General features: G+C 47.6%; 1 protein-coding gene across 1 annotated transcript in view; it reads right to left on the bottom strand.

The window, feature by feature from the left end:
- px (MAP7 domain-containg protein plexus) overlaps positions 1-26,630 on the bottom strand; it is a gene marked incomplete at its 3' end in the record, with an annotated part of 315,612 nt that overhangs the window by 265,372 nt on the left and 23,610 nt on the right. Inside the window, exon 7 of the mRNA XM_071591720.1 lies at positions 20,829-20,967. Coding sequence (XP_071447821.1) covers positions 20,829-20,967 — 139 coding nt within the window. The remainder of the gene's footprint in view (positions 1-20,828; positions 20,968-26,630) is intronic.

Genomic DNA, 26,630 nt, shown 5'->3' with positions numbered 1-26,630 from the left:
TAGTGGTGGGTTGGCGAGGGGGGATGGTGCGGGTGATGGGTGGGCGAGGGGGGAGCGCCACCATGGTGCGGCTGGGGGTGGTGGTGCAGGTGGTGGGCCGAGGGGTGGAGATGGGCGTGGGGGTGGGCATGGGGGTGGGAGTGGTGGGGCAGGGGAGGAGGTTGGGGGGCTGGCGGGTTCCGGTAGTCCATCCCTCCGATTATGCCCCGTGTGCGCGCCGTCGCTGCTTCTTTTTATTCCCCAGAGCCCTCGAAACAACGCCCCCGCGCCCCCCGTGGACCCACGCCCGATACGGGACCCTCCTCGGATAGGTGTTGCCGGTGCCGGGGTTCCGTCTTCGCCCCCCACCCCTGACGGACCCTGAGGGCAAAGAACGGCGAGGCAATCACCGATACCACACAAGGTTTATACCGAGAGCGCACCGAAGAGATTAATTCCTCCCCTCTTTCCGAGGGCCGATGCGACCGCTTCCCTCGACGGCTACCGGGGGTGGGTGGGGGAGTAAGGGGGACGGAAGGGGAGGAGGGAGGGCGCCCTCCTGCAGCCGGACGGCGGGAAGCTTTCAGGTGTCGGTTGTCGTGGCAAGCAAGCAAAGAGCCGCGACGACCCCCGTCATCATTGGCCGCACGAAACCCTCCATCCCCGAAGCGATCACCCGGCCTTGGTGCCCCCAAAGGCCCACCCAGCGCGGGCGCCCGCCAATGTGCTCATCGTCCACGAACACCCTTCGACACCGCTCCGGAAAGACTCTCCCTCTTATGAACGGAGAGGGAGAAATGCGAGAGGAGCTGACGACTGGCGGAGAGCAATTCACATTCCGTCGAGGCGGGGTCTCCAAAGGGGAAAGTACGAGCCAGCTCCCCGGGGGATCATGAATGGGGACCCACGATCTGACATCAGTTGCGGGCAGGAGAGAGAGAGAGGATGCGGGCGAGGTGGTGAGTGCGGCCGGGAAGAAAGGGATTCGGGGGTGGTGGTAGTAGAAGGGGTGGTCCCGCACGCACGGGTGTAGAAGACACGAGGGAGGGCGGCCCCCCTCAGCCGCAGGTCGCCGACGCATCCATCGAAGCGGCAGCAGATCATATATCCATCGGGAACAACGAGGCACACATCCGGTTCCTCCGACGACGCACTCACACGCAAGGGATTCGCCGACGGGGCCCGTGACCCTTTGCGTCCCTCACATCCACCCGAAGACCTACCCGAGACACCACTACGGTTTGGGGCCCTGCACGCGCGATCAACCTTCGACACTACTGACTACGATTCACCGTAGCATTTTCCACATGCCGAAGAGAGGAGCGACTTAACATTGCCTTTCGAAGGAGACAATCCGCGAGTTACAAGATAAATTCTCCAATCACGGAATGTACATTAAGTTATATGCACTCTAAAGGCCCAAAAATACATATTATTATTTTAATTGTTAAACTCGAAGAAAATTACATACATTTATCATAAATATGATATTTACTATTAGCAGAGACCTATATATCCAACGGGAGGTTAATTCAAAACAAAAAACACCGAGATATCTAAAATCTTTATTGGATTTTTCAAGAGTTTCCCCCCGCAATCGCGGTAAGCGGCCAACATATATATATCATCATTAATCCGTGTCGATTCACTGATCGGCTTCGAAAGGAAACGACAACTCCGTAGCGGATGCGTGTAGGAATCACTCCTCTTGCTCTCGCCGCACTCTGAAGCACACTCCGAGGGCGGCGATATTCCGTGAGGGGACAGGCCGAAGGCAAAGAAGGCGGACAGACGGACACGCTCACACTTATCCTCACGGCACAACAACAACAAACGATGCACTCACTCCATGGGGAAGATTACGAAGAGATGAGAAGAGAGACACACTCACCGGGACACAAAACACTCGACGGGGCGATACGATTTTTAAATATGCATCGGTGTGGCTGTGTATTTACACGTGTGTGTGTGCGTATGTGTACAGAGGGAGATCATTTCATTACGAATATTTACGTATGTGTGCACATCACAGTAATGCATGCGTGTGAGGGAGGGGACCGCGCGTCGCTGTAAATTGCTCCACCACGAGTCCGCACGCCCCCGAGGAGACACGGACGTGCGAGTGAAGAAGGAAGCGAATGAAAAGGGAGGGAAAGGCCTCACACGGCGGTGGACGCGGACGAGGAGCGAGCGTGCGACCACGGGACAGGGGTGGCTCGAGTGCGCGCGGGGTCCCTCTCCTCGCGAGTGCCTCAACCAGTCTGCCTGCTTCTCTCCCTCACTCACACCCTCTAGCCTCCCTCCCTCCTCTTCCCAATCTCCCCACCCCACACACTCCCCTCCATTCCCCCCTTGAGAGGGAGGACATAACCAAAAGCCCCGCTGACAGCGCCTCCACCACCGCGGCGGACGCCTTCCCAACTACCCACCTGCTCTCCCTCCTCACTTCCACTGCAAACCCCACCCCCTGCTCTTCCCCCACCCCTCTACCGTCCCACCCCATCCATCCATCCACGCTCTGTGGAGTGAGGGGCCGTGTGTGTGTGTACGCGCCGCCCCTGCCTCCCTTTTTCTTCAAACTCTCCCCGACCGACACTCTCCACCACTACGGCCGCCGCCGCCAGCCGCCCCCCACCCCCTTGCCACTCTGCACAATCCCGCCCCCTCCCCCAAGCCAAAATCCCAGCGCCACAGCCGACCTCCCTCCCCCTCCACCAACGCTGTTCCCCTTCGCACTTTTCCACTCCCCCCTCGAATCCACAGCGTGGAGATCGCCGTGGAGCGAAGGGCGAGAGGAAGAAGACGGGGGGTGAAGAGAGGAGAAGGGGGTGGGAGGCACCACCGTGGATGGATGGACAGATGGAATGGGGAGAGGGCAGGGAGGGATTCTCTCGCGAACACACTCATTCCTTCCGCCGACGAAACCGAACCGCCTACCATCCGGAAACGCAACGATATATCGAGTAATTTGAAATAAACATCGATCACTTCTACAGAATTCATACGCTGGGGATCCTTTTGTACATCCCATTAATGTGAACCACTTGAAAACACGAATTATTCAATTTTGAAAATCACATATACAAGTAATTAAAACGCCGTACTAGTGATGAATTCAGGAAAAAAATAAAAATATACATCGCTTTGAAGTTATCAAACGTTGAACGGAAATCGTAATCAATAAATGTACAGTGAAGTACATATCATCTATACCAGATGAATTGCTATGCACCCCCCATTGGTGAAAATCTTTCCAACGCAGTCTTGCATGACAAATGGCTTTCTATTCAATTCTCCGAAAATCCCAAAAAAATAACACCATAAAAATATTTTTTATCCATATTTATATATGTATATATATATAATCATACATTTATTTATATATATATATATATATGAGGAAGGCAACGGGAAACCACCTCAATTATCATTCCCAAGAACAATGTGATGGACAATAGAGATATTTTGAGTCCTGGCAACCACGGGGCTCGGCCCAATCGGCCGTGTGTCGTGCCCGGCAGCGGGGGAGGCAAGGCTTCCGCGGTCGTCATCCCACGAAACCCTTGCAAGGGAAAACCAGCAGCAGCAGGACAGAAGACGCAGGAGAAGAAGACCAAATTAGTTAGAATAGGAACGTGGAATGTTAGGACAATGATGAGGACGGGGAAATTGGAGAATGTTAAGCGAGAGATGGAAAGGGGAAATATAGATATTTTAGGTCTATGCGAGGTGAGATGGAAAGATAGCGGGGATTACTGGAGTGATAAGTATAGAATAATATACAGCGGTGGGGACGAGAGCCAACGAGGGGTCGCCATAGTATTAAATGAAGAGGTAGGAAGAAGCGTAGTCAACATAGAGCAGGTAACGGATAGAATACTACTAGTGGAGATAAAAGCAGAACCGACGAACTTAGTTATTATCCAGGTATACATGCCACCGAGCAACCATAAGGAAGAAGAGGTCGATAGGATATACGATCAGTTAGAGGACATGATTGCATGTGTTCCTGCAGGGAAACATTTGATAGTGATGGGGGATTGGAATGCAACAGTAGGCGAAGGAAGAGATGGTGATGAGGTGGGGGACTACGGTTTAGGCACAAGGAATGACCGCGGGGAGAAAGCAGTTGAGTTCTGCAGGAGACAGGGGTTAGTTATCACCAACACTTGGTTCAGACACCACAAAAGACGCAGGTATACATGGAAAATGCCAGGTGACTCGGGAAGATATCAGCTAGATTATATCCTGGTTAGACACAGGTTTAGGAACAGTGTGATAAATTCCCACAGCTTCCCGGGAGCGGATGCGGACTCAGACCACAATTTAGTTGTTATGAAATGTAGCGTACGTTTTAAAAAGATACGGCAGGGGCGGCGAGTTAGAAAATGGAATGTAGAAGCATTAAATGGGTTGAAAAGAAAGGAATACAAACAGGCGGTAGAGAAAATCATGGAGGACGGTAAAGAGCTAAGTACTATTGAAGAAAAATGGGAATGTATCAAAAAAGGGTTGTCTAAAGCGGCAAAAGACACTATTGGAACCGTTAACGCTAAAAGGACTCGTAAACCATGGATCACGGATGAGATGATTACAAAAATGGATGAGCGGCGAAAATGGAAGAATATAAATACAGAATTAGGCAAAATGAAGTACAAAGAATTGCACAATAAATTGAGGCGGGCAACAAATAAAGCAAAGGAAGCATGGTGGAAGACGCAGTGCGAGAATATGGAAAGTCTGCAGAGGAAGGGGGAAATCGGTGCGCTTTACAGCATAGTTAAATCTTTATCGGGAAGTAAGAAAGGGAGATCAACGATAGCAGTTAGAGATAAGGCCGGTAAGGTAATAGTTGACGCAGGAAAGATCCAAGAGAGATGGAAGGAATATGTAGAAGACCTGTATAGTAAAGAGCTTAGACCAACAAAGTTAGACATTGAAAAGGAACATGACGTAGAGGAAGATAGCTTAGGTCCAGGCATACTAGACAATGAGATAGAAAGGGCATTAAGGGAGATGAAACTAAATAAGGCCGTGGGGGTAGATAACATTCCCGTGGAACTTTTGAAATGCTTGGGAAAATGTGGGAGGAAGAGGCTATATGGGCTGATCCGTAGTATTTATGAGGAGGGAATCTGGCCGGAAGACTTTGTGAGATCAGTTTTAGTTCCTATTCCGAAAAAGGTAAAGGCCACGTCATGTGAGGACTATAGGACAATTAGTTTGATATCCCACGCAGCTAAGGTTGTTCTCAGGATCATAAACAAAAGGATAGAGAGTAGGGCAAATGATTACTTAGGGGATGATCAGTTTGGGTTTAGGAAGGGGAGAGGTACGCGTGATGCCATTGCAGTAATGAGATTATTAATCGAGAGGAATATAGAACACAACCAGGAGGTATTTGCCTGTTTCGTAGATTTCGAAAAAGCGTTTGATAGAGTAAATTGGGAAAAACTAATGAGTATATTGCAGAAAATAGGAATAGATTGGAGGGAAAGGAGGCTAATCCGCAACCTGTACATGTCTCAGACTGCTCAGGTGAGGGTGGGGAACGGGGAGTCAGGATGGGCAGTGTTAGGAAGGGGTGTAAGGCAGGGTTGCCCATTATCACCGTTGCTGTTCAACCTGTACGCAGAAGAAATGATCAAAGAGGCATGGGAAGAACTCGAGGTAGGAATGAAAGTGGGCGGGGAATTCGTAAAATCAGTTAGGTTTGCTGATGACCAAGCTTTAGTTTGTCAGTCAGCCAAGGGGCTGCAAGCATTGCTTAGTGAATTGGAAATTCAGTGCGACAGGTATGGGATGAGAATCAATATTAATAAAACAAAGGTTATGCGATTTTCTAGAAAGAAAAAGGCCAAGCTTAACATTAAAATAGGAGGGCAAAAACTAGAGCAGGTAGAACAGTTTACGTATCTCGGCAGTGTTTTGGACCAATACAGTGAAAGTAGCACAGACGTAAGGAGAAGAATTGCGCTAGGCAAAGAGGCTTTCACAAGGAGGAGGGAGTTGATGACAGGGACTTTGAGTAAGGATGTTAAGAAAAGACTCGTAAAAACTTTGATATGGAGCATAGCTATGTACGGAGCGGAAACGTGGTCATTGAAGCAGGAGGATAGACGTAGATTGGAGGCTTTTGAAATGTGGGTGTGGAGAAGAATGGAGAAGGTGAAATGGACAGAGAAGAAAACAAATGAGGAAGTACTTGGTATGGTGGGCGAAGAGAGGGGTTTGTTGGGAGCAATCCTATGGAGGCAGGAAAAGTGGATGAAGGGGGTGTTGACCGGCAGTGGGATGTTGAAGACTGTGATAGAGGGTAGAATGTTGGGCAAAAGAGGAAAGGGAAGGAACAGGATAGGGTTGTTGGACGGGATGAAGGGAGGAAGGAAGTACTCAGAGATGAAGAGGGACTTGATATAGAGTAGGATGATTGATTTTGTGTTTTGTTAGGAGTAATAAAATATTTGTTTGGTAGTTGTGTCAGTCCAAAAACCTACCTTAACCGGTAGATTACTTTAAAAAAAAAAAAAAAAAAAATATATATATATATACATATATACATACAAATTTTTTTTGATACATACTATATACATAAAATGTACATAATTATATCGCATGCGTATCGATAGACGATTTTCCGCCATCCATACAAATATTCTCTCGCGCGCGCATCCCCTCAAGACCCTCTCCCCCCTCGGTCGCATCGCGCCCCTCTCCGCACCCCCCGTCGAACGCCCACCCTTCGCCAGCTCTCCTTCTTCATCTACAACATCCCACCCTCTCTTCACTTCACTCCCTGGCTGGTATGAGTCGAGTGCGGGCATGGGAAAAGCCGGGGGGAGCAAGGGGAGGGTCGCCCAACAGTCAGTCGGCCGCCGACACACACACACAACCAAGCACGGAGGAGGGGGGATAAGGGGTTTCAAAAGGGAGGCTGCGGGTGGAGGGGGGGCAAAATTAAAAGGCGGACCGAGAAGGGAAAAGGGAGAGCTGGTGGCGTTGGTGTGCGGGGGCGACGGGGAGCGGTAGGGCGCGGGGGTGGGAGACAGATAAGGGGATAAAGGGGGGGGACGCAAATGGTGAGGGGAGTCGAACGCTGCGGCGGAGACCGGGGGAAGGGGGGGGCAGCATAAAAGCAGAAGATCTCTGCGGTGTGCCTTGCTCGGAGGCGGCGAAAAAATCAGCGCGTCCGCATGCGATGACGAATCATTCGGGGAGAGGAGGGAGGGAGATGTAGATAGGCAGAGAGGAGGGAGGGAGAGAGGAGAGAGGGAGAGAGGAGGGAGGGAGAGAGGAGGGAGGGAGAGAGGAGGGAGGGAGAGAGGAGGGATGGAGAGAGGAGAGAGGGCGGAGGGAGAGAGAGAGTGGTGGAGAGAGGAGGGATGGAGAGAGGAGGGATGGAGAGAGGAGGGATGGAGAGAGGAGGGATGGAGAGAGGAGGGATGGAGAGAGGAGGGAGTGAGAAGGAGTGAGAGCGAGTGAGAGGGAGGGAGGGCGAGAAAGAGTGAGAGGGAGGGAGTGAGAGGGAGAGATAGGGGGAGGGAGAGATAGATGGAGGGATAGATGGAGGAAGAGAGGGAGGGAGCGAGGGAGGGAGCGAGGGACGGAGGGAGGGAGCGAGGGAGGGAGAGAAGGAGGGAGGGAGGGAGAGGAGGGAGGGAGGGGGAGGGAGAGATGGAGGGGGAGGGAGAGATGGAGGGGGAGAGATGGAGGGGGGGGAGATATGGAGGGGGGGAGAGATGGAGGGGGAGGGAGAGATGGAGGGGGAGGGAGAGATGGAGGGGGAGGGAGAGATGGAGGGGGAGGGAGAGATGGAGGGGGGAGGGAGAGATGGAGGGGGAGGGAGAGATGGAGGGGGAGGGAGAGATGGAGGGGGAGGGAGAGATGGAGGGGGAGGGAGAGATGGAGGGGGGAGGTAGAGATGGAGGGGGAGGGAGAGATGGAGGGGGAGAGGGAGGGAGAGAGGGAGGGAGAGAGGGAGGGAGAGAGGGAGGGAGAGAGGGAGGGGAGGGAGAGAGGGAGGGGAGGGAGAGAGGGCGGGGAGGGAGAGAGGGAGGGAGAGAAGGAGGGAGGGAGGGAGAGGAGGGAGGGAGGGGGAGGGAGAGATGGAGGGGGAGGGGGAGATGGAGGGGGGAGAGATGGAGGGGGGAGAGATGGAGGGGGGGAGAGATGGAGGGGGGAGATATGGAGGGGGAGGGAGAGATGGAGGGGGAGGGAGAGATGGAGGGGGAGGGAGAGATGGAGGGGGGAGGGAGAGATGGAGGGGGAGGGAGAGATGGAGGGGGAGGGAGAGATGGAGGGGGAGGGAGAGATGGAGGGGGGAGGTAGAGATGGAGGGGGGAGGTAGAGATGGAGGGGGAGGGAGAGATGGAGGGGGAGAGGGAGGGAGAGAGGGAGGGAGAGAGGGAGGGAGAGAGGGAGGGAGAGAGGGAGGGAGAGAGGGAGGGGAGGGAGAGAGGGAGGGGAGGGAGAGAGGGCGGGGAGGGAGAGAGGGAGGGGGAGAGGGAGGGGGAGGGAGAGAGGGAGGGGGAGGGAGAGAGGGAGGGGGGTGGAGAGAGGGAGGGGGAGGGAGAGAGGGAGGGAGAGAGGGAGGGAGAGAGGGAGGGGGAGGGAGAGAGGGAGGGAGAGAGGGAGGGAGAGAGGGAGGGGAGGGAGAGAGGGAGGGAGAGAGGGAGGGGAGGGAGAGAGGGAGGGGGAGAGGGAGGGAGAGGGATAAAGAAGTGGTGCGCGCAATGAGACACCCTCCCTCCCAAGGAGTGACGGGGGGGCGGGGGGCTGATGCTGTTCGGAGGCGGGAGGATGCATGCCAGAGGAAAGGAGAGAAGGAAGGAAAGGCTAAAGGAAGGAAAGGCTAAAGGAAGGAAAGGCTAAAGGGAGGAAAGGAGAGAGGTTTGACACGGAAGAATGGGGATGGATGGAGGATAGGAGGTGGCTGAGGGAGAGCGCCCTCTAAAAATTGAGACGGTGTAAATGGAGAGAGGAGAGGGGAGGAAGGGAGGGAGTGTGAGGGCGATAAAGAGCAAGGGAGGGTGAAAACGGCGGACTGTGTGTGTGCGAGGGGGTGGGAAGGAGTGAGGGGGGTGGGTGGCGTGGATGAGGGAAAGTGGAGTGGGCGGAGGAGGGAGATAAACGGAGGTGGGGTGTGGGGAGAGGGGTTGATTTCGATGGAGTAAGCCACCGCGGCTGAAGGAGGGGGATGGAGGGGGATGAGGAGAGGGTCTTCAATCGATAGATCGATCTCCTCGCTGCACTTACTATACCGGAGAGGGGCGGCGAGGGGAAGGTGGTGGCGATGAGGTTTGAAGGAGGGAGGGTGGCTGTGACGAAAGCCCACTTGGGGATGAAGTGGTGTAGGGGGTGGGGGGACGGAAGTAGGTGGCGAATACGGCGGGGCAGAAGAGCTTTCGGGGCGCGGCGGGAGTGTGAGAAAGTGAGAGAGGGGTGTTATGGGGCGAGGGGTTGAGGGACCCGGGACGTGGGCCGGGGGAGGAGAGGATGGAGGAGGTAGATGCGGGGGCAGTGGGGGTGTGTGGGGTTGTGTGGGCTCTGTATAGCGGGACGAGATATGTTTAGTGTCCGTGTAATCGCAGTGCGGTGAGAGCGAGCTGGCATTGACGGGGGGAGGGGGCAGAGGTTGGTCCTGGCTTCCACGGGGATGCTGTTCTGTCGAGATCGCTCGGGGGGAGAGAGGGTGCGGGAGGAGGATCCCCCACGCAAACTCACGGGATGGGATGAGGGACGAAGGGTGTTTGGAGGAGGGGATGAAAGATGTTTCGGGGGATGGGGAGGGGGCGAAAAGGGGATGGGGAGGGGGCGAAAAGGGGATGGGGCGGGGGCGAAAGGGGGATGCTAGAGGAGGAGGGGAAGGGGTCTTTCCCGTTGAGCGAGTGGTGCGAGAGTGGTGTGCGCGCGCAGCCTTCATCCTCTCGAGAAAGGGACACCGGGGGAGAGAGGCCGGGCGGGGATGGGGGCTAGCAGACAGACAGATGCGCAGAGCGAAGGTTGACGGGCGCACTCGAGGACGGGGTCTGCGAGGCTTAAGAGCCCAAGGTGGCAATCTAATGACGCGTGCTGGGAGTGAGAATGCCATTCCAGTCACGATTCGCTGCTATCCGGCGAAAGAAGAGGAGAGGCCGAGGGGGGAGGGAACCCTGCCCCCCCTCCCCTCCGGCCTCCAACCGCCCGCTCTGGAGGCGAGAGACCGATACGAGAATGCGCGCCGGGGGTTGGCAGAGACGGTACACGAGCGTACACAACGATGCCCACGTATACAACGCACGTCCATGCATAAATCCTTTCGCTTTTTTTGTTATATCTAACCGCGAGGCGTTCCAAGTTCATGATGTCAACGGCGACCTCTTTCTTCCCACCCTGACGCCGGCCACCAGGCCTCCCCCACCCTCCGATGGAAGGCCGTCGAGGGACTGACGAGTGCCCTCCGTCCCCACGCACACATTAACGTTGAAGTCGGTGTTACGCATTCAGATACTACATAGTCCTCCTCCCGAAAGAACTCTGGAAGTCACAAGTGCGTGCGCTCACTTCCATCTACGGCGTCTTTAAAAGTGTATGTCGGTTTAAAATACACGGTGCCGGTGGCAAATACACTTGATGCATGTAAACACTCGTCTCTGGGTCTGATAACGTTGCCGAGGGGGCGGGGCGGGGTCTTCGCTTCGCGGGCGGGTAAGGAAGCGGCGCCACTTCGACCCACGGGCCGCCCCCGTGGCACGACATACACACGCACACGGGCACTTGGGCGCTCAAAAACCGCGACCCCGTTCCAGACGGGCAGGCGGAGGGATGGGGCGTGTCGACGCCCCCTTCGCCTCGAGTCCATTCGCCACTCAAAATATGAATCCATCTCCACGATCCTCTGAAGAATCGACGAGAGGGCAAAATGTGGGAACCTGCAAACCTTCCCCTGTTGTTTTACGCGAAGAGTTGTCCCCTAAAAATAAATACCGACTCGTCGCACAACATCGCTCGCGACCACACCCCCCGTGCCCCAAAATATAAGCAATTTATATCTAAGGAGTATGATTTTCATATCCTGCGGAGATAATCATCACCCTACAGGCTTAATTTCAAATGTAGAGCTAATGTAGTCCCACAATAAATAAAAATGAAGAGAATTTCATTTATTGTATTACATATTGAGATTTTATAGTTTTTCAAAACAAATGACATAAGAGACGGTCGGTACTTTCATGACTTTTCGATCACATTCTTAGAACAAGTAATAACAGACTAACAGCAGGGCATTTCTTCCCTAAATCAAATTAACAATGATCGTAATGATATCATGATAATAGATGAAGAAAAGATTAATTTTCACTCCGATGATTACTGAGTTCATTCGTCCCATCATGCGCATGGAAATATTAACTTTTAAGAAATATGGGGACATCTTTTGGACGAGGTGGAATGAATTAAAACAGAAATATGAAAATAAAAATTGGACAGAAACCGATAAAGCAAATATAAAAACTATTTAAGCACCCCACACAGACAGCGATTTAGACTGATATTTTTGCCAAAATAAATATTTTTTCGGGCGCGCACTGCCACGATAACAAGCCCAGTTCATTAATGCACTTTGAGAGCCTTTGCATAAGTGACATTCTTCGGGGCCCTGCAGCATGGTCCAATGGGAATCCGTCGCGACCAACGCCCGTGGGTCGAGGCCGACCGGGAGACCGATAGGGAGCGCACGGGGAAGAGGGCAGCACCGGACGGGCAGGGCAGTGAGGGTTGCGCGGATGGACCCCACCCTCTTCGGCCACCGACGAACCATTCTGTGCGCCGCCGACTCTGCCAACACAATGAGGGGCATTTCTGACGAGCTTCAGAACATTTATAACAAATTGCTTTTCTTCTGAGCAGCTTATACCGGCCCGAATCAGGTAGGAACGAATCGTTTCCCAAACAAAATCCTTGACGCACCCCCGGGAGTGTCAGGGGAGGGGCGACCGTGAGGTGCACGGGTGCCTTCGCTCCTCCGTAATTTGAAACCTTGCGGATGATCTTGCGGTCCGCTTTTCATGACCTAAGCGTGGCCGAACACTGGCGTGCACACACGATGCGCGTGTGCACCCGTGGAATGCAAAATGACCCACTCCGTTAATTCTCCGGAAGAAGCCTTGTGAAGGAAGAAATTAAAAAATTGAGACAGGAAACGCAAACACTAGCAGTGCGGTCACTAACCAATCGTTTGATCGATAATCTGTACTGATAATACTGTTTATGTGCAAAAGTTGCCCTCACGTAAAAATTTTATGTAAATAGATATGAAGAGCGAGGAGTCAGTATGAATTCCACACGCAAAACCACTACAAAATGCATTTCCTAAACAAAAATTGCATACGAATTTCAACGTTAAAATTTACCAACATCAATTAAGAAAGGGGGGTGGGAGGGAGATCGGACTAAAGTCCTTCCCGGAGCCACATCCTGGCCCGCGGGCGGTATGCTGGACAACAAGCTGACGCGGATGCGGAGGGTGGAGGAGGTAATGGGGAGTCGATTGGGGGTTCAACGCGAGAGGGATCGCAGGGTCGAGGGATGTGATGGGAGGGGGAGGGCGGCGCTCTTTTCCCTTTCGGAGCATCACGAGCGGGGGGAAGTGGGAGCGGAGTTGGAAAGGGGGATTGGGGGGAAGAGGGCTTTAACGCGTCCCTATCTCCCGCTCGGTCGGTGATTCTCGGGGAGGCGGAGTGAGTAGGGAGAGGAGTGGGTCGGTCGGTGGAGGGATGGGGCGACACGGTGGATATAAGTGCGGGAGAGGGTGCGCGCTGCGGCTTTAACTGCCCCCGACTGACTTCGCTTGACTGCTGCCGCTACACACACACACTCTCTGGCGGCGGAGATGGAGGGGGTCAGGTTGGGTGGGGGGTGGGGCGGACCGTCGACTGCCACCCGCGAAAAGCCACCTGGCGCCCGAACCGTGAGGAGGGGGAAGAGGGGTGGTACGCGGGGAGGGTGAAGGCAGGGGGGCCGGTGGGAGGAGGTAGATGGGAGGTGAGGGTGATGGGGGAAGTGCGGGAATGGCCGAAGGAGGAGGGGGTGCGAAGGCATAAAAATATGTTTAAATAAAATATAAAGAAATAGTGAAAAGGGGAAAATAAAAGAAGAAACGGAAGAAAAAAGCGACTCTCGCGCTAAAGGGAAGAGGGGGTGAACGGGAGGGAGGCAGAGAAGAGGGGTTGGGGGGGAAGGGAGTTGGTTGCGGAGGCGGGTGATTTCGCTCCGGGGGAGAAGGGAAGAGGGCGAGTTGGGGAATGGTGAGGGAGGAGGGGGCGATGTTGCCACATCCACCGGAAAAATCAATGCGAGAGTGAGTAGTCGAGCGGGGGAGCGTGGTGTAACAAGGGAACTGGGGATGCGGGGGCGAGAGCGGCGGCAGCGGACTACCGGAGGTGGGGGGAATGGAAGTGGGGGAAGATGGAAGTAGGAGGGAAATGGAAGTAGGGGCGAGAGGAGGCGGAGAGAAAGGGATGAGGGATGAAGCGTGGCTGGACACCCGACGGGATGGCGGCTGAGAGAGGAGACCTTGGTGTGGGGGGGGGGGTTCCGAGGGGATGCGATCGTCGACGGGTGGAAGGGGGGCGCGGGCTCTCAAAACTCAAAACGGGAGTTTTGAGAGACCGATTGATCAACGAACGAGTCCTGATGAGAGAGGGCTACACACCGGAGACGTCCCGAAGCACTGACAGTTCTAGATATTTCCTCAGGGAGGGAAACCCAGTGACGCAGGGAAACGGACCACACAAACTTCGAAGGAGATGATCGACGAATCAACGAGGAGAATTCCCGATGTGACCTCAGTGTGGTGCCGGTGGACGGAACCCACGTCTTGAATCAAAATATTAGACATACTAGTGTAAGACGGAAATCGCCTATTTCCTACACACACTATACCATTCGGCATAATAAATTTAATGCATACAAAAATAAATGTTGATAGGTATTTAAATACATGTAAAATAATACGAGGGTCATCCGGAAAGTAGTACCCGTTCGTGAAATAAAAAGACAAAAGTAAATATTAACAAACATAAAAAATTTTATTTGAAAGAGGATACTTTAAACTACTTCTCAACATAATCTCCAAGCAAATTAAGGCATTTGTCATAACGTGTGACAAGTTTCTGTATTCCTGCTGCATAGTCCTTCGCCGCCAGCTCATTGAGATACGCGAGGGACCCATCTTGCACAAATGTTTGCATAATGCAGATGGTGTTTAACAATTTCATGAACAATTGTTCGAGAAACATTGGGAAAATGCTCACAGATGTCATCAATTGTGACGCGCCGATCGTTCCTCACGAATTCGTCAACTGAGCTCACCAGTTGGTCTGTAATGACAGACGGTCTCTCCGAACGCTCATCGTCGTGTGTGTTCCCCCTCCCCATGTTGAAGTTGCGACACCACCGCCGAACAGACGACTCGTCCATTACATTGTCTCCATACACCTCCTTTAATTGGCGATGAATATCACATGGGCGAACGTTTCTTGCATTGAGGAATTTAATCACTGCCCTCACTTCACAACTGGCGGCGTTCTCAATTTTTTTAAACATTGTAAACAATCACAGAAACAACACAGGCAATGCTAGCGTCACGCAACTTGGCTCAGAGAAGGCAGACAAGCCACTGAAGCTATCTGACCTCGTCCAGCGGCTACTCGCGTCGTCAGCACTTCATGCGGCACGAACGGGTACTACTTTCCGGATGACCCTCGTACATAATCTTATTTGAACTATGCTATAAATGAAAGGATAGCGATTCGGTCTGAGTATCTCATGGACTGTCGGAATCAATGTCCACGTCTCCTTAGTCAAACGGTTTTTCAGTGACTTCGTATTAGCACATTAGATGTTTGAGTTCCGCAGCAATTTTCCAGTGCAAATTTTGCAATAGATTCCATGCTACGAAACCCAGTGAATTTAAATTGCATGGAGAGCTCGTTTCATTTTACTTTTAATAATTAATTCTACATAACTATGACTACACAAGAACTACATACATGCCACTCTTTTTCCAATTTATTTAGCGATAATGTCACGTGATTTCTTCAAGGAAAATTACATTTTATAAAGAAAACGCTATTGCACATGGATTGTTACTTATACAATCACCTCTATAAACAGCACACCGAATTATATTACAATTATTTATCCTTAAATAACGAAGTCCACAGATATGCTATTTTATGTCGCATTTACTATCTGTATTGTTGTTTAAATGGCCATCGTCAAAATTAATATATGTATTTAAAGGGTTTTAGAAGGCATCAGTACAATCCGCAAGGGCAAATGGGAGTATCGATGTTTGCAGACGCATCCGGATGTATCGATACAAATTTCCCTAGGGAAATGGTCCTAATGATAAACAGATTTTGGCAGTGGGGGCGAACACAACGCGGGCATCGCGTGGACCATGGCTTTGTGATGAGGAGGCGAGGTTAAGAGTGAAGAGTGAGTAAAGGATGGGGAGGGGGGGGGGTAGGTCGTGAGTTAAGTCTGGCCTCTTCGCTATTATGAAAGCATTTCGATCTGGGTGTGCGCGGGGGCGAACTGGAGCGTGGTAATCTCCGCGAGAGGGGGGTGGGTCAGGAGGCGGGCGCAGAGGAAGGAGGAGAAGCGACGGGAGTGTCTGTGGGGAGGTGCGTGGCGGTGGGTGGGGGGGTGGGGGCTGCGCGGGCCGCGAGGGAGCGTGCGCGCGTGAGACTTCCTCCCGTCCGGTGGTGGAGAGGTTTAGAGGGAAGGGGAACACGGGCGTGCGAAACGAAGTAAGGGTAATCGCGTGCGCCGAGAAAGCATCTCGCTTTGGGGGGAAAGGGGGAGGGGTTGAAATCTGCCCCGATCACCTTTCATCGCCGCCAATTATCGCTGCGTGGTGTGGCCTCTCCTCCGCCGCCGCAGATAAACCACCTTTTGGGTGCCGCGGCAACGAGAGATGAGAGGAGGACAAAAGGCGACCGGGGCTCTAACTTGGCAGAAAAAATCTGGCGATTAATTGGGCACCATCGAAACCGCGGATGCTATACTAGATTTCGCACCCCTAGAGACTCGGACCTGATGACGGGCGACGGGTCCCCGCACGGATACAAAGACTCAAGTCCAACGTATTTAATCCGCGGATACCCACCTTTTATTTTAATTCGACATTTTCCTCCATAATATTTTATCCGAATGGTCCGTAAACGATTTGCGAATAAGGGTTTCATATAAAATAGCCCTACTTTCGGAATGGAAAAGCTTTAAAACCACTTGAAACCTGAAAACTACCAGACGATGAGAACTCAATTCGGAATTTGGAACACCAGTCGTATCCCCTGCCGACATTTACTCGATTTCCGACGGGGACACCATCGAGTCGCCACACTCACAATCTAACCGACTAAGCCATTCCAAAGGATTTTTTTTCGTGAAAATCGTTTCCCCTCAAGAGAGACTGAGAGTCGGAAACTGGTCACTCTTCGACGACGAACGTACATAAAAAAAACTAAAAGGCCAAGAGTTCTGAGACCTATTAATAATTCAAACAGGAGGAAACATTTTGTTCCATGGGTATTTGGGTGGGTATGGGTGGTGGGTATTTTTTTCACGAGGTAGCAATGATGAAGTTGGCTAATAAAGACGTGAGAATCAAATTGGATGTGTGTGTGGGTCGGAATGTGAATGTCGCAGGCAGGGAGAGCGAGGGCTGAGTGAGGAGTTCGCCAAGCGGGATGGGGGGAGGGTGTCCTGGAGGGCGCTTCCGCCCAGCTAGGATACTTTCAAGGACCAGCTTCTAGAGCCGGAAATTAACAATCGCCTTTAGTGACCCAACACCAAACGTATTGCGTCGAAAACCAGCCCAGCCGATGGCAAGTAACTTCAGGTGGAGCCGCCGATATTAAAATAGCAAACTTAAATGAGTCATTCATCATAGCCTAAAGTTAAAGGAATTTAAACAGATCCAAACGTTTATTCTCCAAAGAGGTCATCGTCCCTCCCGTCGCGAGGAAACATTCACGCCTCGGAGACATGTCGAGAAACTGCCGATCAAATGAATGAATAAAAGCTAGGGGAACTGGAATCCAGGAAAAAGGGTCCACTATCCCTTTTCCTGGAGTTGTACTTATGCTATACAAAGGAGCTACGGCTCTAAGGCCCTCCTTGTCCAATCGCTAACTTAACACAGAGGCTACCAACAGAATGGGCATTATAAAAGAAATCAAACTGGTGATTAGCAAAAATCAAATTTAACGAGGAAAAAGCGTAAGTACGACAATTCTCATTATCGATGACGTCAAAACAGAAATATTACAAATATTAAACATAGCAACAGAGATATTTCCAATAATAATACAAAGTAAATAAAAATTAATTAATTCCAAGATGTTTGCAAATAGTAGCATTGAGGAGCAAATGCTTCTGATTAAAACCAATTTCGAAGAAGAATAAGGAATCAGAAAATAATAAAGGCGATACAGAAATGTGGAAACCAAAGACAGGTTTCGGTTTTCTTCTAATCATTTTGTTTGTAAGGTATTGACCGAAAAATTGCATACAAGCAAGAGGACACCTGGAAAAGTATCACAACAAAATCACATACCCAAGCGACAGTACCAAGAACTTTGGGGCAGCTTTGGACTAAAAATGACAGGGTGAACACCATCGGACATTGTTGCAGACAGGCGATAGACCTATAGATATATATGTCACTGATCAAGGCGCGAAAAAGGGTGACCCCTCTTCTGGGGAGCTATGTCTCCACGCTTGAAAATCCCTATGACTCTGATTTTATTTTTGAGAGTAAGTAAGACCTTAATAATTTACCCCCGAGATAAAAATAAAAATCCTATGCTAGAATTTTCTCATTTTTTATTTATTGCAGTCGATAATGTTCCTCAGGAGAACATTTGGGCAGATATAAATGGAAAGAGGGCAATGACAATGTATTCTGCATATTCTTGCCCATATTATTCATTTCAATCATCATATTACCAATTAAATCGAATCCTATATTTCTCTCTCGGTCAATATATGTACAGTGAATCATTGTATATATCTTCCAAGCTATTCCAGACAGGGAAAAATGAAACTTCTAATCTAACTGAAAACACATGCTAAAGTATATTGGGTTCATATAGTTCCTCATATAGAGTTTTTAGTTCAATCAACCCACCCAAGGCCCCATGGGACCTTGTCTCTTAGGAGAAGAGGCAGGGAAGGGATCAGCTGGGATGATAGGAGGCTAGGAAGCCACGTTTGGACATCAAGATGCTAATATGCACATCCCACACTCTTTCTGTCTCGAACTCGTGAAATGCAGATTTATTCCCTTGGGCTGGTGTGGAGTGCTGTGACATGCAGGATCACTTGTCAAAGCATGTCAAAGATTCCCAACAAATCACATGATGAATTGATTATCATAAACTATTCTCGATTTTTGAATAATGCACCAATCTAATCTGAAAATTATTTCCCATTGTGGTAAAATTTTAATCAGAAATGTATTTCTGACAACCTGTGATAGAAAAACATTCTCGGAAAAGCCATTCATGGCTTTTGGAATGACCAAAATCCTTAATATTACACAATGTATGTTATTTTAATTACACAACTAAAATTTTAATTGGATGGTTAATGACAAACATGTTCAATTCATTAACGATAGAAATTTCACTTACATACTTTGAGAGTGCAACTAAGTGGTATGACTGAATCACGAGAGAGATCTTCCATGGATCCACAATGTAGGCATCCGTGTGTTCACAAATGCTTCGTGAATTTTCTAGATTTAGAATCAGATTGGGATGCAGCAATTACAGACTCTTCCAAACAAATGCCAACCTCAGTTACAAGTGATTCATTCTGCTATCACAGATGAGGCTCTGGTAACAAAATAACTCCTCAAATAAGGAATCCATCTCCGCCTGTAGATGCACTGCTGCAGGGCCGGGATACCTTCCCAAATCATGCAATCCTTAAAACTATATCTATCCTCTGCGAGTGCGAGCTCGTGAATATATATGGAATCTACCAAAATGGTAGATGCACACATTAATTCAGAGCACAGCCTGAGGAGCCTCGTCGGCTGGATTGGTGGCGGAAGGCATTCATCCCCAGGTCACGATGTGTGATTGGTTGTTCTTTACGCTTGGGTATCACGAGAGTCGGCAGGAGATTGGGGTCGAGAAAGTTACTCATTATGGAATGAGTGCAATGAGGACTTGGCAGCAGAAGCAGTAAGGACACATTTTGACCATTAACTACCTTCTTTTCGGCTGGTCACCTCATCACGTATTGCTATGGCATGATGCATACTCACCTCCTTCCCATTCCCAAACTGACCTTCCCCTAAGGAATCATTTACTCTCTTCCCCATCCTTTTCCAGGTGATCCTAAGCAAAATCTTAGCAGCATGTGAAATTAAACTTTCCGGACATACTCTTGGATTTTTTTAGGATGGGCATCAAGGCATCTATAAAATGGCAACAAAAAATTCCTATAAAGGGAGAGCCACGGAAAAAATAGATTTCCATCTCCCCAAGAAAATGAAAAGAATACCAACAGACAGAAGGGCATTGGTCCAGCTACATTTCAGTACCTTTTAAAATTGATGATGGCAATTAGATTCTAACTAGATGCAACTCGTACAAGATGGGGTAACTATGGCCATGGTATATTTTGATACCAATCCATTACCTACAATTAACACTAATGATTTTACAACACATTTTAAACATATTCTATCCACCACTGGAGTGGAATTCACTCCACTGGATTTAGATAAACGATATTTTAATGTGACTCTGCTTAAGGTACTACAAAAAATTCCCTTGAAAACTTTTGTAATCATTTGCCAAACTCTTCAGCTTTGATATTATGCACAAACATTAAATGCAATTATAATCAAGGTTAACCTGCCATTGACCATTGAAATACAAGAACATCTTACAGCACATCTCATGGGTTGTGATTCAATTGGCTTCAACTGAGACTAATTCACTTTGAAATCAAAAATAACAAATATTTACACAGCCCTACTCAGCACTGTGTAACAGTATATGTCCCCAAATCAAAACGGACTACGCCTAACGTCTGGTGATACACCTCTTCAAAAATTTTGGCAAAAATTAACAATAGCTAAAAAAATAAGGCTAACATTAAACAAATATCTGAAAGTCTCAGATTAGTTTTCAAAATGGAACAGCCCTTCTGCATTCATCACTTTCAATTCAAAAGGGTCAACCATTTCTCATTTAAAAACTATATTTTTATGGAGTAGAGCACCTGAACAACCATGGGGATTATCATATGGAATTCGATCAGGGAAAACATCAACAATATCAGTGGAAGATTTCCGTTTCAAATGCCAATAGCTTTAAACAATGTCTCGAATTTGGGCATTATCAAAATGAAGGATTTTTATTGCTGTCTGATACCTTCATACATCAGCTATTAATATACCAGGCAGTCCTTAGGCATGTAAAGGAAAAAACAATGAGAGCAGAGGAAACTCCTCAGGGAATGAGAAAACATCATGAAAACTCTCTCAAGTTGAGTCAAGACTAAGATATAAGCACGTCTGTACATGACACGTGATATTAATTAGGCTTAACAGAGTCATTTATTCAGGCACAAAACCTAATTGCATTCATCATTTGCTTATTTGCTTATTGGAACCAGAAAATATCTGTAGGGAAGAAATTTCCTTCCAAGCTAATCAAATAAAAACATAAATAAAAAATAGATTTGTCAGAGATCTGTTCAACCACCTGATTCAATAAAAATGATTTATTAATTCATGATCAGGATCAATGATTAGTTGTAAGAAGAAATGCAACACTTACCATGATCTGCAGATGACCTGGAAGCACCTGACATCCGTTCCCTCTCCGCGTATGAATGTGTCTTCGTCAGAGAGCTTTTCCTATGGGCTTCACTTTTGGAGGAAGAGTTTTTTCGTATTGGCATGGTACCACCACAGACCTAATTAATGTAATAAAATGAATGAGGGAAGTAAAAACGCATGAATGAAAAGTTCCAATTCAAATTCCAATAATGGATAAAACTAGATAACCAATGTCCATAGAACTATGAAAATTGCACATGAAACCACAAGACAACAAATGAGAAAACTACTACAATTCTGAATCTTCAGGAAGTGATGCCAAGGGATGATTGCTATTAGAATACCTTCAGGTCTACATTGAAAACAATTAACGAAAATATTATATAAAACTACGTATTCACTGAAAGAAATGGGTATATTTTAAGGAGTAGATTTATTACTTATTCAAGTAAGGATTTATTTAAGCTATTTTTATTACAAAGATATCATTTGTAAAATGAAATGATGACTGATAACATAATAAACTTAGCTAATTATTATTAATGGCAGTCTACCGTTTTATGTAGGTTTTGGATGGATGCAGACTAAGCATAAATATACTTCTTGCATTTCCTAACAAAACACAACCTAAACTCAGACACTACGATAAGCCCCTTTATAATTCCAATTCTTCTTCCCTCCTTTCATTCTACCCACTGTCCCTATCCTATTCCTGCCCCTTCCTCCTTTGTCCAACATTCTCCCCTCTATCATATTCTTCAACATCCCAGGTCCAACAATTCATGCTTTTCATCCATTTTTCCTGCCTCCTTAAGATTACTCTCAACAATCCCCTCTCCTCACCCACCATACCTAGCACTTCCACATTTGCTTTCCATTCAGTCCACTTCACCTTCTCCATTCCCACATTTTAAAAGCCTCTCCAATCTATGCCTACTATCCTGCTTCAATGACCATGTTTCTGTACTGTACATTACCACCCTCCATATCAAAGTTTTAACAAATTTTTTCTTAACATCCTTACTCAACGTCCCTGCCATAAATTGCCTCCTTCTGGTGAAAGCATAAGGGAAAAAGCCTAACAAAATTCTTTTCCTTACGTTCCTACTACTTTGGCCGTCTTGGTACAATACACTTCACCAATATGCAATATAAGTACACTGTTACACCTGCCCCGCACTTGTATTTTCCGAAATACTGCTTCAATTTTAAACTTCTTGTTTCTCAAAAACCTAAATATCTTTGTTTTGCTTACATTGATCTTCATCCCACACATATCATACTGATTATCTAATGTGTTCAGCAATGCTTGCAACCCCTTGACAGACTTGGTAACAAAAGCTTGATTATCCACAAGCCTAACTGATTTTATAAGTTCTCCACTGACATACCTCCAGTTCAATCCATACCTCTTTAACCATTTCCTACACAACGACGCTAAACAGCACAGGTGACAATGGACACCCCTGTATTTCTCCACTTTCAGCTCAAAAATATACTTTCTTTCAATTGGGAAAGATTTATAAACATGAAAAACTGTTTTTTTAAATATTCCATTTTGTATTAAAATAAAATGTTAATACAAAATGGAATATTACAAGGTAACACTTGTACAAGAATAAAAGATTTAAGAATAACATTTCATCCAATGATGACCTCTTTCTACGTACAGAACCATATCATCTTTATAAAAGTTAGATTTAGTATAAATATATTCCAAATATTTCAAAAAGGGAATTTCCTTAAAAACTATTTTATTACTTTGTTAAAAGAGAATTAGAATATGCTTCTATTGAGAGGACTGTACTTGGGAATAACTATGTATACTGAAGAGACGTAGTAAGAAAGAGATTCTTATGTCATATATGAGTCCTTCAATTATTCCTCAGAAAATCCAGGAGATGGTGCTTGTAGTATCAGAAAAGATTTTCTTTCATTAAGCCTCACCTCTCACTAGACTGCTGTTTAAGCTTCAGCTATACCCATCAAGTGATTTTATTTTCTTAGTCGATTAAAACAATGAACTTTTGGTCATTTAAGAAAATTGAAAAAAATAATTTCATGCAGTGATTAAACAATTCTATTCAAAAGAAATAAAAACTAGCAGAGATCAAAGGCAACCTGGATGAATGAAGTTTTTAGCAGATATGCACCTGTGTTTGCAACTGTTTACAGTTGAATAAAAAATTGGGCAGATAGAGTAAAGGAAAAAGATATTGCACTATCAAGCTATCAATTTCATTTTTTGTTTTCCTTGACATGCTAAGAACCTAAGGCACCTTAGAACATTAAAGTTTAGAAATTGAAGCTTTAAATTGGCTTTTTCCACGGAACAGAAAGAATATGCTACATTGTTTTTCTGGAGTAAATATTATAATATATATAAAACACCCCTCCCCGGACTACAACCTTGACGTGGTGGAAGGGCTTGTGCGTTCCGATGACCCCTAGAGCTGTACTGGCGGGAGTAATAAAAATTGCTCCTGGTAGGGTCACCCATGCCAGATAGGTCGAAGGTTAGGAGCCAGACGAAAGGTAGTCCACGCAGCGTCTGTTCCTCAGTGAGGCGGCTGCAATGGCGTCTGACCCCAGTGGGGCGGCCAGTAAGTGATGGTGTCACGTTAAAAACACTATTGAGGAAGGCAACGGGAAACCACCTCAATTATCATTCCCTAGAAAAATATGATGGACAATAGAGATATTTTGAGTCCTGGCAACCACGGGGCTCGGCCCAATCGGCCGTGTGTCGTGCCCGGCAGCGGGGGAGGCAAGGCTTCCGCGGTCGTCATCCCACGAAACCCTTGCAAGGGAAAACCAGCAGCAGCAGGACAGAAGACGCAGGAGAAGAAGACCAAATTAGTTAGAATAGGAACGTGGAATGTTAGGACAATGATGAGGACGGGGAAATTGGAGAATGTTAAGCGAGAGATGGAAAGGGGAAATATAGATATTTTAGGTCTATGCGAGGTGAGATGGAAAGATAGCGGGGATTACTGGAGTGATAAGTATAGAATAATATACAGCGGTGGGGACGAGAGCCAACGAGGGGTTGCCATAGTATTAAATGAAGAGGTAGGAAGAAGCGTAGTCAACATAGAGCAGGTAACGGATAGAATACTACTAGTGGAGATAAAAGCAGAACCGACGAACTTAGTTATTATCCAGGTATACATGCCACCGAGCAACCATAAGGAAGAAGAGGTCGATAGGATATACGATCAGTTAGAGGACATGATTGCATTTGTTCCTGCAGGGAAACATTTGATAGTGATGGGGGATTGGAATGCGACGGTAGGCGAAGGAAGAGATGGTGATGAGGTGGGGGACTACGGTTTAGGCACGAGGAATGACCGCGGGGAGAAAGCAGTTGAGTTCTGCAGGAGACAGGGCTTAGTTATCACCAACACTTGGTTCAGACACCACAAAAGACGCAGGTATACATGGAAAATGCCAGGTGACTCGGGAAGATATCAGCTAGATTATATCCTGGTTAGACACAGGTTTAGGAACAGTGTGATAAATTCCCACAGCTTCCCGGGAGCGGATGCGGACTCAGACCACAATTTAGTTGTTATGAAATGTAGCGTACGTTTTAAAAAGATAAGGCAGGGGCGGCGAGTTAGAAAATGGAATGTAGAAGCATTAAATGGGTTGAAAAGAAAGGAATACAAACAGGCGGTAGAGAAAATCATGGAGGACGGTAAAGAGCTAAGTACTATTGAAGAAAAATGGGAATGTATCAAAAAAGGGTTGTCTAAAGCGGCAAAAGACACTATTGGAACCGTTAACGCTAAAAGGACTCGTAAACCATGGATCACGGATGAGATGATTACAAAAATGGATGAGCGGCGAAAATGGAAGAATATAAATACAGAATTAGGCAAAATGAAGTACAAAGAATTGAACAATAAATTGAGGCGGGCAACAAATAAAGCAAAGGAAGCATGGTGGAAGACGCAGTGCGAGGATATGGAAAGTCTGCAGAGGAAGGGGGAAATCGGTGCGCTTTACAGCATAGTTAAATCTTTATCGGGAAGTAAGAAAGGGAGATCAACGATAGCAGTTAGAGATAAGGCCGGTAAGGTAATATTTGACGCAGGAAAGATCCAAGAGAGATGGAAGGAATATGTAGAAGAACTGTATAGTAAAGAGCTGAGACCAACAAAGTTAGACATTGAAAAGGAACATGACGTAGAGGAAGATAGCTTAGGTCCAGGCATACTAGACAATGAGATAGAAAGGGCATTAAGGGAGATGAAACTAAATAAGGCCGTGGGGGTAGATAACATTCCCGTGGAACTTTTGAAATGCTTGGGAAAATGTGGGAGGAAGAGGCTATATGGGCTGATCCGTAGTATTTATGAGGAGGGAATCTGGCCGGAAGACTTTGTTAGATCAGTTTTAGTTCCTATTCCGAAAAAGGTAAAGGCCACGTCATGTGAGGACTATAGGACAATTAGTTTGATATCCCACGCAGCTAAGGTTGTTCTCAGGATCATAAACAAAAGGATAGAGAGTAGGGCAAATGATTACTTAGGGGATGATCAGTTTGGGTTTAGGAAGGGGAGAGGTACGCGTGATGCCATTGCAGTAGTGAGATTATTAATCGAGAGGAATATAGAACACAACCAGGAGGTATTTGCCTGTTTCGTAGATTTCGAAAAAGCGTTTGATAGAGTAAATTGGGAAAAACTAATGAGTATATTGCAGAAAATAGGAATAGATTGGAGGGAAAGGAGGCTTATCCGCAACCTGTACATGTCTCAGACTGCTCAGGTGAGGGTGAGAAACGGGGAGTCAGGATGGGCAGTGTTAGGAAGGGGTGTAAGGCAGGGTTGCCCATTATCACCGTTGCTGTTCAACCTGTACGCAGAAGAAATGATCAAAGAGGCATGGGAAGAACTCGAGGTAGGAATGAAAGTGGGCGGGGAATTCGTAAAATCAGTTAGGTTTGCTGATGACCAAGCTTTAGTTTGCCAGTCAGCCAAGGGACTGCAAGCATTGCTTAGTGAATTGGAAATTCAGTGCGACAGGTATGGGATGAAAATCAATATTAATAAAACAAAGGTTATGCGATTTTCTAGAAAGAAAAAGGCCAAGCTTAACATTAAAATAGGAGGGCAAAAGCTAGAGCAGGTAGAACAGTTTACGTATCTCGGTAGTGTTTTGGACCAACATGGTCAAAGTAGTAGGGACGTAAGGAGAAGAATTGCGCTAGGCAAAGAGGCTTTCACAAGGAGGAGGGAGTTGATGACAGGGACTTTGAGTAAGGATGTTAAGAAAAGACTCGTAAAAACTTTGATATGGAGCGTAGCTATGTACGGAGCGGAAACGTGGTCATTGAAGCAGGAGGATAGACGTAGATTGGAGGCTTTTGAAATGTGGGTGTGGAGAAGAATGGAGAAGGTGAAATGGACAGAGAAGAAAACAAATGAGGAAGTACTTGGTATGGTGGGCGAAGAGAGGGGTTTGTTGGGAGAAATCCTATGGAGGCAGGAGAAGTGGTTGAAGGGGGTATTGACCGGCAGTGGGATGTTGAAGACTGTGATAGAGGGTAGAATGTTGGGCAAAAGAGGAAAGGGAAGGAACAGGATAGGGATGTTGAACGGGATGAAGGGAGGAAGAAAGTACTCAGAGATGAAGAGGGACCTGATATAGAGTAGGATGATGGATTTTGTGTTTTGTTAGGAGTAATAAAATATTTGTTTGGTAGTTGTGTCCGTCCAAAAACCTACCTTAACCGGTAGATTACTTAAAAAAAAAAAAAAAAAAAATATAAAACACCACCAACCTTCTCAGG

This window comes from Hetaerina americana, unplaced genomic scaffold (genome assembly GCF_022747635.1).
Source record: "Hetaerina americana unplaced genomic scaffold, ioHetAmer1.1.p SCAF_5, whole genome shotgun sequence".
NCBI classification, from domain to species: domain Eukaryota; kingdom Metazoa; phylum Arthropoda; class Insecta; order Odonata; family Calopterygidae; genus Hetaerina; species Hetaerina americana.
Note: the sequence above shows the minus strand (reverse complement) of the source record. Positions and strands in the feature narration are given on the sequence as shown.